Source organism: Asterias amurensis, chromosome 14 (genome assembly GCF_032118995.1).
Source record: "Asterias amurensis chromosome 14, ASM3211899v1".
Lineage (NCBI taxonomy): Eukaryota > Metazoa > Echinodermata > Asteroidea > Forcipulatida > Asteriidae > Asterias > Asterias amurensis.
The window spans coordinates 3,957,889-3,969,974 of NC_092661.1; the positions used below are offsets into that span (position 1 = coordinate 3,957,889).

The 12,086-nt window shown below is 37.1% G+C and overlaps 2 protein-coding genes across 5 annotated transcripts in view; one reads left to right on the plus strand and one right to left on the minus strand.

The window, feature by feature from the left end:
- LOC139946932 (protein DGCR6-like) overlaps window positions 1-1,151 on the minus strand; it is a 68,041-nt gene extending 66,890 nt beyond the window's left edge. For all 4 annotated transcript variants that reach the window (XR_011787298.1, XM_071944720.1, XM_071944719.1 and 1 more), the window contains exon 1: window positions 1,077-1,151. The gene's annotated coding sequence lies outside the window, so the exon portion shown is untranslated. The remainder of the gene's footprint in view (window positions 1-1,076) is intronic.
- Window positions 1,152-1,536: 385 nt separating this feature from the next.
- Window positions 1,537-11,654, plus strand: LOC139947250 (importin subunit alpha-5-like). Its single transcript, XM_071945136.1, has 13 exons — window positions 1,537-1,620; window positions 3,300-3,517; window positions 3,814-3,942; window positions 4,244-4,425; window positions 4,971-5,143; window positions 5,482-5,564; window positions 5,710-5,904; window positions 6,332-6,400; window positions 6,982-7,038; window positions 7,360-7,536; window positions 8,071-8,253; window positions 9,098-9,247; window positions 9,924-11,654. The coding sequence occupies exons 2-13, from the start codon at window positions 3,458-3,460 to the stop codon at window positions 10,011-10,013; spliced, it is 1,548 nt and encodes a 515-aa protein (XP_071801237.1). The 5' UTR covers window positions 1,537-1,620; window positions 3,300-3,457; the 3' UTR covers window positions 10,014-11,654.
- The last annotated feature ends 432 nt before the right edge of the window (window positions 11,655-12,086 follow it).

The window sequence follows — 12,086 nt, forward strand, 5'->3', positions numbered from 1 at the left end:
GGTAAACAGTATTTTCCAAGGCCTACACTTCGTGTATCACAACTTCTATATAAAATAACAAACCTGTGGAAATTTAGGCTCAATCGGACATCGGAGTCGGGAGAAAATAACGGGAAAACCCACTCCTGTTTTCGCGCGTTTCGCCGTGTCATGACATGTGTTTATAACAAATCCGTAATTAACAAGAGTTTATATTGTTTTACCGTTTTCTCAAAAAGTAAAGCATTTCATGGACTAATATTTCAAGAGAAGTCTTTCACCATTACCTTCTGTAAACCCTGTAAATTATTTGTAAATCTGTGAACTTTTTTTTTTTTTTCTGTACCGAAAGGGTCCAATGGCTTTAATGAATCACAATTTCTTGATTTGTGTAATTCAAATCATAGACGTTAAACCAATGTTTGTACGACAGAGATTGGCTGTTGCCAGCTTGGTGTTTATATCCCTTAGTGGGAGTTTGCCAAGTTCCCTTGTTGATGGGAAGATCATTCAAATAAACAAACAAACAAACAAACAAACAAACAAACAAACAAACAAACAAACAAACAAACAAACAAACAAAAAACAAACAAACAAACAAACAAACGAACGAACAGACAGACAGACCAACAAACAAACAAACAAACAAACAAACAAACAAACAATTTAACAAACAAACAAACAAACTACAATATCAAAGTACAAACGAAACAGTACAAACAAGAAATACAATTTTTGCAAACAACTCGAAGTAGAAAAAGGTGGGTCAACAAAAACCTAGCTCAAACTGTAAACCGTTACAGCGCATAATCTATGGTTCGGCGGCCATATATAAAGCTTGTGTACAAAGACCACCCAGTTAATCTGGATTGTCATACAAACTACCAAACATCCTGGTCTTTTGTGGGCAACCCTCTTTTGTGCACGTTGCCCGCTTGCAACGTTTTGACATGCCTGTCAACGCAAGCGCCATGAAAGCTGGAAAAAGTCCACATTTAGAGCTACGGTTTAATAATAATTTATTCAGTTATCAAGTAATGAAATGGGGCAACGATTTACCACTGGATAACAAGTAAACATGTTCAAAAAAAGGATACGTGAAGATGTAGAAATGGAATAATTGTCGACAGTTTCCTCAATGTTTACTTCATTTATGCCATAGCGAGAGTGCATGTGCGAGAGTATACTGTTCAACCTCTTGCCCAACTTGTATCGTGTGGAAAAATCGTCCCCACATAACAAAACGTTCGCTGTGGCATGGGCATAGAGGAAGGACCGTGGAAGAGGTTATCGTTCACTCTTCACGCATACTGCGAGATCTCGTATAAAATCCGCGAGAATGTTAAAACAGTTTTTAAATCCCCATTCTTTAATTTCCTTTCTAAATTCACATTTCGAACTGAAACGCTTTAATATTACTACATAATTTTGACAAAAACTCAGATTTATATAAAACTTGCACAAAAATAGGTTTTAAAATATCAACGAGTAATGTAAAAAAAATGGTCAACCACCTTGTTTGAAAACTGTTTACTGAACAGCCAATCACGTTCGACGGTAAGCTGGCCCTTTAAATTTCCCGCATGTTTCAAAAGCCTTTAGTTTTTGAATCTAGTTTCCTGCAACTCGTTGACCGAGAAGGTAGGTTTTTCATCGCTTAGCAAAAGTTCTTTTAGAAATTAATTTAAACCATGAAAATGATTTCTTTCTTTTAGGATACACTTTTAATGACATGAACCATCAGTGTTGTACCCTAAATGCTGGAAAATTTATGGGTAAAAAGACAAATTTAGACAGTTTTGTCTGGTCTTTCTTTCTCATTTTTCTGGTTTTGTCTGGTTTGACATTTTTCGACACCACGTATCGTGCAACTGTATGACTGCCGATGATTGACTGCTGTATTTATATCGATTTACGATTAGAATTTATTTCAGTTTTCAATTTTTCTTTATTATGCTTATATTTTAAATCCGTTGTTTTATATTATAATACTGTTCATATTTTTTAATACCACATTATTTCTGTAGTGACCTGGTGACTGTTTCTGTTCGGGTAATTTTTGTTAATTTTGGTTGCATGTCAAACTCGAACACCATCAAATTCGGGCATGTCGGGACTATTTTTTTAGTAAATATTTATTTTTGTGGAAAGATTTCCGTATCCTAGCCTGCCACCACTTTTCAAAAATGTTTAGTTTATTTGTTTCAAAACAAAAGAAAAAGTGGGGGCAGGATTTTCCCTTTTTTTCGTCATTTTCAACATGTTCAAATCAAAGTTCAACAATGCCAACTCAACTCAAGTGCTGAGGTACGGGTGCATTTTAAAATTTCCAACCTACATGTACCTGCCGTAATTGAATTGTTAATACTATAATGTATTTTTGTATTTTATTAAATGGTGTATAAATTGATGATTAAAAAAAAATGTCATTGCAGCGTATTGCTGAATTTCGAGTACGGTGAATTTTTGTTAATTTTGTTGCATGTCAAACTCAAACACCATCCAATTCGGGCATGTCAGGACTGTTTTTTTAAGTAAATATTTCATTTTTGTGGAAAGATTTCCGTATCCTAGCCTGCCACCACTTTTCAAAAATGTTGAGTTTATTTGTTTAAAAAAAATATAAAAAAAAGTTAAAGTGGTGGCAGGATTTTCCCCTTTTTTTTTTGTCATTTTCAACATGTTAAAAATCAAATCAAAGTTCAACAATCATGACAATGCCAATTCATTCAATGTTCAAGTGCTGAAGTACGGGTGCATTTAAAAAATTCCAACCTACCTGCTGTAATTAAATTGTTATACTAAAATCTAATTGTATTTTTTTTTTTAATATGGTGTCTAGAATAGAAGTAGTGTAGGGCCTACATGAATATGATGGTTTATTTAAAAGAATGTCATTGGGTTGTAGCATATTGCTGAATTTCGAGTACATACGATGTAGCTAGACCCAGTAACTGGGGCGCTGTAGGCCTACTCCTTTTTTCGAACTAACTTGATGCAAACAAAACAGTGAAACAAAAATTAATATTAAGTTATGGAGTCTTGGGTTAGAAAAAAACGAAAATAAATGGGTCCTTTTTTACTAAAAAATGTTAAATCTGAGGAACGCTGCGGCATGAAGCACACAAACAAAGTTATATAATGTGCAACAATTGTTTTTTTCTCCCATATAGATGACATTATTTTCATGCCATTTTTTGATGACCAATTGAACCCAATTAATTTTCACAGGGTTGAGACTTTATTTATGTTGGGATTCACCAAAATTATAAAACCCTTAAAATTAAACATTATGTTATTGTTTCATTTTTTTCCCACAGAAAAACTACTGAAAAAATAATCTCAACCGAGAACTATAAAAAAGGTATAATTTTCTCATAATCTTCAAGCCAACTCCAGGGAAAGTTTGTAATCAGCACAAAACAGATTAGTTGCTGCGTTGATTTAGTGGTTTGCTGGACAAATATTCTCTACCATCATGCCTGGAATGGAGAACAACCGTCTGTCTTCCTTTAAGAACAAGGGTCGCGATAATAGCGTAAGTAATTAGAATGATGTGTTTTCTCTGTTTTTAACTGGACGTCTGATTTTCTTTAAGCCCCCACCCCAAAATAAAAGAAACTCCCTTTTGTGTGTTTCGGTTGTTGTTGATATGTTATAACTTGGATCAAATTCATAAGAAAATGAAGATAAAACCATATTAAAATGAAGATTATTCTTTACCAAGTGAGGTTTTATGCTGATAATTATTTTGAGTAATTACCAATAGTGTCCACTGCCTTTAAGAAGAATAATTTTAGCACTTCAACAAAAAAAAAACTTTTTGTTCTGTAGGAGATGCGCAGAAGACGTCAGGATGTCACAGTTGAACTTCGCAAATCCAAGAAGAATGACCAGCTCCTTAAGCGTCGCAACATCTGCGCAGAAGAAGAGACGCCAATGCCTCTGCAGGAACAGAAGCAGGTTTGGACGATTTCCTAATACCAAAATACGACTCTTGTCACATACTCTGGGTGTTGTTTAATTTTAACCAAGGTTGTAAAAATGACCAAAATTTTCAATCTTTTATTTGTGGGCCTTTTGGGAAGCACAAAGGCAAGTTGAGAATACTAGCCCCGTAGTCATTTTTTACTAATGTACTATAAAAGGGAAAGCCCTCGCCTTGTATCACTTAGTTTTCAAAAAAGAGAAAGGACCATCTCATTTCTTAGGAACACTCAGAATTTCAGACCAAGCTTATAAAAGTGATCCATATTTTGTTCAGGTTGCTGCCATGTCACTGGATGAGATTGTCGCATCGGTCAAATCCACCGATCCCATCAAGCAGTTCCATGCCGTTCAGTCAGCGCGTAAGATGCTGTCCCGTGAGCGCCATCCTCCCATCAACGCCATCATCAAGGCTAACCTCATCCCAACGTTTGTAGAGTTCCTCAACTACCATGACAAGTAAGTGTATCCTGCCTGTTCATCACTGACCAGTTTCATCATCAGGGCCCAATAACCGTAGTTGTTTGAGGATGAAATTGCTAAGCACAACTAAATTATGCTTACCATAATGAGGTCATAGCTAAAATACCAACTGAAAAGTCAAAAATCTTATGCAGTATTTTCTGCATTGAAGCAGCTCTATGAAATACATGTAAGACCCAGAAGTCTACCTTTTTTTTTTTCACTACAAATTATTTACTGTTTTGCCAACTTGGCAGGTGATTTGTAGTAATTTAAAAATGGTTAAAGACTATCATTTAATGCACACTGGCATTTGCCAATTCTTTTTTAATGGTATGAAAACATTCTGATTTTCTCGCTTTTCCTTGTCAGATTTTGCCTGATCTGATTATTTTTATAGACAAAAATTATTTATAGAAAAATAGCTTTGTTAAATCATAGTCCAAGATTCTACAATGTAAAACTGCACACATGTATTCCCTTTTATACTGATGGAGAAGAGAAATGAACACTGTTGGAAAATTGTGTTTCTCTCTTTCCAGTCCCAGTATTCAGTTTGAGGCTGCGTGGGCTCTGACCAACATAGCCTCTGGAACGCCAGAGCAGACCCAGGCTGTAGTGAGCCAGAATGCCATCCCAGCCTTCGTCAAACTTCTCTCATCGCCACATGAGAACGTCAAAGAACAGGCTGTGTGGGCTCTAGGAAACATTGCAGGTACTAAAAATGACTGCATTTTAACAAGTACAACTTGGTTTGTCATTAAGCAAGATGTTCTTTTTTCCTACCTTAGCTCGATTTCCAATTTGTTTGCTCAATTGGAAAAGTCTTTAAGAGAAAAAATGTATTCAAATAGCCTGAATTGCCAGATTGTACACATTGTCGATCATAAAACAAGTAGACAATCTTCGTAAATTGGTTTTGTCTTTGAGATATAAGCAAGATTTACTGTTATATATTACGCTCTAACAATTGTACACTTTGATCATCAAAACTAGCGTCTTTAGTTCTTTGACACAAATCAATATTTTTCCCTGGTTTTTTTTTCCTTTTAGGTGATGGACCAGCATTGAGGGATGAGGTTATCAGACACGGAGTGTTAAACCCCCTCCTTCAGCTCATCACTCCAAACACGCCGGTAAACATTTATTATAAAAGTCATTTTGAACAAACTGTGATCAAAATACAGAATTTGCTTCTCAACTAAATTTACCTGCTATAAAAACTGTTGCTGGACTTTTGCTTGCTATTATTATATAGTTTGGTATTTTTTCCCAATCCAGACAAACTACCTTCGTAACATCTGTTGGACCGTGTCCAATCTGTGCCGAAACAAGAACCCATACCCACCAGAGGAGGTTGTTGTTGGCGTCCTCCCTGCCCTGGGCTCGCTCATCTATAACTGCGACAAGGAGGTACTGGCCGACGCCTGCTGGGCCTTGTCATACCTCACCGATGGAACAAACTCTAGAATCGATGTGAGTAAACATTTGGCATGTAGTGGGCGAGCAGATAAGAACATTGGACTCAAGCTCTGGTGTTTCTGATCACTGAGCTTGGTCCGTGTCGAGTCACGGTCGTGACACTCGTGTTCGCTAGACACTAAACCATTACTGCTGCAACCTTCGGGTGGGATGATTTGCTGTTAATCTTGTGTATTGCACGTAAAAAAAACAAGTGAACTTATTGTAAAGAGAAGGGGTTTCGTGCCCCAGTATTCCAGGTCTGATCAGCAACATACTGCGCATAGCAGTACAATAACATTTACATGGTGCTAAATAGGAAAAGCTCTCGTACTTCAAAAATTTAGCTCCACATACCTTGCAGGACAAAATACTGTGCCCTGTGATGCATTGACATGAGACGGCATCATTTCCCTAACTCTCTTGTGTTTCTTCTTTTCAGCATGTTGTACGATCGGGTGTCGTTCCAAGACTGGTCCAACTCCTAGCATGTGAAGAAATCTCTGTAGTGGTAGGTCTTTTTGGATTATTTTCTAACAACTGACTGAGCACAAAATAATTTAAACGTTTTTGTTTGTTCTTAGCAATGTCAATCAGGGATGCATTTTTGGCTGTGACAAATAACCGTTTACATCTTTGGCTGGTCATTAACCAATTGCAAATTCAGTATAGACGGTCATTGGTTACGACTGCAAAAATGCACCCTGGTTAAACGAATGCGCTTAGTATTGCTCAAAGATTTTCTAAATAGTTTTATTGCATAATTAGCTCTCCATGTATGTATTATAGGAAGTTATCATCAACAAGTGTTATCTCAGTGGGTTTTTCCTCTGCCTTTCATCTTTGTGGACCCTGTTTTGAATCCCACCTCAGGCCGGGGCCTCGCATCATGGACAATGGATTTTTAGTCCCTACCTGATTACATGGGTTTTTCCACTTTGACTTGTTTGAGGTTTTCCTCCCACATTCAAAACGGAAGTTTTCTTGTTTTCTATTCATCCTGATGTTGGTGCTAATTGGGCTGTTGGATTTTGTTAAAGATTGAACTTGGCCTCATTTCAAACTTGCCACCTGTTTTTTTTTGTATTGCAGACCCCAACTCTTCGAACCCTAGGAAATATTGTGACAGGAACTGATGATCAGACTCAGGTAAGCTTCATTTTATTCAGGTCAAGATTTCAGTTGAAACAAAGTAATGCTGCCCTTAACAAAGTCAAGTTTCTATGCTAGTAATATTTTGAGTAAATATCAAACGTGTCCAGGGGTCAATTTCACAAAGAGTTAGGACAAGTCCTAACTTAGGACTAGTCCTAGGAGATATACAAATTGCATGGATAGTCCTAAGTTAGGACGAGTAACTGGTCCTAACTCGAGATAAGACTAGTCCTAACTCTTTGTGAAATCCACCCCAGTGCCTTTTATCTGAAATTGAATTTGTTCTTGAAGTAACTCCATCTTTGCTTTCCACAGGTGGTCGTTGAGAAGGGTGTCCTCCCGGTCATGGCAAGCCTACTCCGTCATCCCAAGAACAACATTCAGAAGGAATCTTGCTGGATGATCAGCAACATCACCGCCGGCAATGTCACACAGATCGATGAGGTCATCAAAGCTGGTCTTCTTGGACCTCTCATTGATGTCATGTTGAAGGTAGGGTAGAACAGAGACACCATTGATAACAAGTTGTATTATGTTTCGTTCTACTACTGTACAGCAGGGATGAGATAGTAAAGACTTGTATCTGAATTCAGACTTTCTTGGTAACAGCAGAGCTGCAAATTTCCGCATTCTGCAGACAATTTCATAAAAATAAACAAATTTGGAAATCTCCCTGATCTTGGAAAGTTGAAGTTATGAGCGGCCAACCATCTTGGCAGTATTCGGCACCATTTTAAAAATGTACATAGTGTAGGTTATGTGTATATGATAAGAGTCATGTTATTGATTGAAACTGAACTTTAAAAATCAATGAAGAATGCTGTTGGAGTCTTGAGTAGATCATAAATGTCTACAATCGATTACACTTGTTAATAATGGGTTTTATTTTCAAATGTTAAGGCCAGCTGTTTTTAATTTTGGTTAAGTGCTTGTACAATGTATTGTAGTTTAGTCATTTGTTACAAAGTTTAAAAAATGGCCAAGTTCATAGTTGTAAATACTTTTCTTCACTGATATTTTGCACAGGGTGACTTCAAGAGCCAGAAGGAAGCTTGCTGGGCAGTGACTAATCTGACCTCTGGTGGTAGTGTGGAGCATATCGTCCACGCTGTCCAAGCAGGATGCCTCAAGCCACTCTGCAACCTCCTCACAGTCCAGGATGCTAAGATCATTCATGTCATACTGGAGGCCATCAATAACATTCTCCTGGTAAGTACTAACCCTAACCCTAATTCACAAAGATCTAAGATTGGACGAGCGGTTATGAGCACCGGATTCAAGCTCTGGTGTTTGATCAGCAGGGTGTGGGTTCGGATCCCGGTTGTGACACTTACTACATAAAATTGGGGAGGTAGTGCTTTCTGCTCTACCGGCCAGGCTTCGGGCTGATGATACCCAAGCCTACATCCGTATGGACTGTAAAAGGGGTAACCCTGTTTCAGCCCTAGGAGTAGGTGGCAACGGCCTCTGGAAAAAAAATTGTAGCACACACCTTGAAGTGGCCTTCAGGCCTTGTGTGTCTGGCAACTTGCATAAAAAAAACGTAGTTGCTAAGTACAATGTGATGTCACAATACGAATTACTATGGTGATACTGAAAAATTGTCTTGCGATGATATTTATTGCTTTGTGGCCTCGACTTATTCCACATCACCCACAGCAATTGCCATTGTGCTCTGTGCTTTTGCTGTTGTGCCCTGCGCTTGGGAAAGCCCACAGTGTCGCTTTACAAAATATGTTGCCGTTTGTATTTCTGGTGATACAAACAAATTCAGTAAACCTGAGTTGGATCATCTGGGAGGTTCCAGGTCTAGAACGGAGGGGCAAAACTATTTTTCAGAAATCCTTTCCTCATCTAAACTCTCACCTCTGGTCGTATCTATAAAGGACTTGTTCACATTGCTACCCTGGACAATTTCAAATCCAACCTCAATTCCCACCAGTTTCAATTTGCAATCTCAAATCTCCTGTTCTTTGTAATTTTCAGTTTTGTCAAGCACGTCAATCTCTAGTTAAGTTGTGCGCTATATGAGATTTATCTATTATTATTGCAGGCGGCTAAGCAGCTTGATCAGCTCGAGACTGTCTGCCTGATGATTGAGGAATGCGAAGGAATTGAGAAACTGGAGAATCTACAGGAGCACAAACAGCAGAGTGTGTATGAGGCTGCAGTCGAGATCATTGAAAAGTACTTCTCAGAACCGGTAAGTCAGCACAATACTGCCATGTTAATCCTGAGTTCTTTGGTTCAAATCCCGTTTCAGTAATTTTTTCTATGTTCCAAAAAAACATTAACCAATCAAAGAGAACCTACCTTGTCAGTTTCCCTTTTTGTTTATTACTTGATATGTTATTTTTGTAATCTTGGGGCGTCTACAAATTTCATTTTTGTCCCATCACAAGGTTGTCAACCTTTGAATTTGTTTGGGTTGGGTTGGGGGAGAAGACTCCTGTAGTGATGACTTGCAGGAAGTTAAAAAAGTTAAACTTAAGTTCTTTATCATTGTGTCAGTGCAAAAAATGTTGTATCTGCATAAAATAGCTAATTAAAAAAAAAAAATGAGCATTTTCCTGTGAATTAAAACATATTGCACTGTTTCGACAATTCGATGCATGCATTGCAATTGTTGGACATCTGTCTATGGCGTGGTCTGCCTTTTGATGTTTGTTTTTTGGTTTGCTGTTTGTTTGAATATACAACATTGCTTGATAGTTTAATACACTCTTAAATAATTAACTCTCTTGATTTGTTCCTCATCATAGTTTTGGTAGGGCGCAGTCATGATTACTTGCAATTTTATAGGGTAATCCCCTGTTGGATATCAATAAATAAATAAATATAATTAAATCTTATTCTCTTTTTGTTTTTTTATTCCCCAGGGTGAGGATAACCAAGAACTAGCGCCAGAGACGAAAGAGAATGAGTTTGAGTTTAATCCTGTTGCATCCAACACGCCCATCGCTATCTGATTCGTCTCTGTGGTGATGACCCTTAAACCCCACTCACTTCGTATTTTGTACAGTTTTGTATATTGAGTATTAGTTGTGAGATGACTGGACACTTTCTAAACCTGCTGGAACAACTCTGTGACTTAAATTTTATGTCAACATTCTGTCCCTGTTGCAAGTATCTTTATTGTGTCATGAAGGGAACGATTTCATGCAGCACTTTTGCATAGCAAAATATTTTGCCGAATCAGATTTTGTGCACACAGAATGCTACATATAAGAGTAGTAAATGATGATTTTTAAGGAGCAATTGAAACATTTTGTGTAGCATTTTGCTTTGCTATGCGAATGAAATAGTTCATTGGCATATCTTGCATTTTGTGTTTTCAGCCCAAGTTGCAGTTACTCTACCTTGTGTTGGGAACTCAAAAGGGGTGGATGGGTCTACATTATTGGGAGGCTTGGTGGCAGCAGACTTACCAGGTAAAATCCATTGTTCTTGGTGATATGCGCATGCTTAGAACTACGTAAACAATGGATATTTATTTGGTAAGTCTGCTGCCACCTAGTGTTCAAAAAGTCTCTCATTGCAGTTACAGTTTGTTGAATATTGCTAGCTTTTTGACACAGAATTTCAGTTTTGGTAACTAACAATGTCTTACAAAATTATTATTGGCAACAATATCGAAAACAAAAAAACTGCACTTTTTTTCTTCTTGCATCTGAATGAGGCTGGATTTGGGGCAAACTTTGGTGTGGCCATGCACCATTTTTTGTACTTTGAATGTTTTGTGGTAGACTGATTACAGTGGTATATTGAGGATACATAAATTGTAAAATGGAACAATATGCAAGGCTGGTATTTCAACGGTCTTAAATTTTTGTTTTGCCCACTATTTTGTTGTCAATTCATGCGACATGTGACTGGTATTTCATATTGTTTCATGGCACAGTGACGATCATGATGAAAAAGTTCAAATTATGTTTCAATGTGTTTTATAGTTACTGTATTGTTAATTGTTAAGGTCTAAAGACTAGAAATTATACATGTGGTTGAAAACATTTTGAGAAGTTTGAGTAGAGCTTTAGTTTAAAAAACGAAAAATTATAAAATTGTGTTTGAAATCTAGAGTGTAAGAGGATAATGCTTTGAGCAAGCCAAAAGTACTTTAGGGTGAATTTAATCAAGAAATTGTACGCAAACTTTGTTTGGCATACACTGATATTAGATGCTATACTCGCGGTAATTACATGTTTTTGTTGAAACTTGAATCTCAAGACAACTTTAATTCTAAAAACTTGCCCTTTTCTACAATGTATTTTGTACAGGTTTTAACAGCAATTTTGCAGTCTGTGTTTTGTTAAGGAAAAAAAATCTGGATCCAGTTTTGTGTCAACTTTCCAATTGCAGCGATGTTTTTTGCTGTACATAGCCAGCTGTACAAAGCCAGAGTACTTGTATATTCACTTTATATTGTACATAAAATCTATATGGTACTTGATTGGAGAATGGTATTGTCATCACCATACATCTTGTATATATTAGGGCATGTGGTTTGAAGTACATTTTCACCAACAATCTATGCATAGGCCAATACTTTACACAAAAATCATTTTGTATTCAATATTAAAATGTTTTTGTACCAAGGATACAAATCGACAGTGTCAGTATGTGATTGTGTTTTCTTCACTGGTAATTTGCAAACGCATTATCTGGGCGGATCGATGATCTACAGAAGGGGTGCCAATATTGAGGGCTAAATTTAAACATTTTCTATAGTCCCAAAGTAGTGCAGGTTAAAGGCAGTGGACACTTGGTAATTACTCAAAATTAATATTCGCATAAAACCTTACTTGTTAACGAGTAATTGGAAGAGGTTGATTGTATAAAACATTAAAAGAAACGGCTCCCTCTGAAGTAACCATAGTTTCGAGAAAAGTAATTTTCCACGACTTTGAGTTTGACGGCTTCATCTCGAAATCAAGCAAGTTGTGTGCTTTCAGATGCTTCGAAACCTCAAAATCTAATTCCGAGGTATCAAATTCGTGGAAAATTACTTCTTTCTTGAAAACACTTCAGAGGGAGCCATTTCT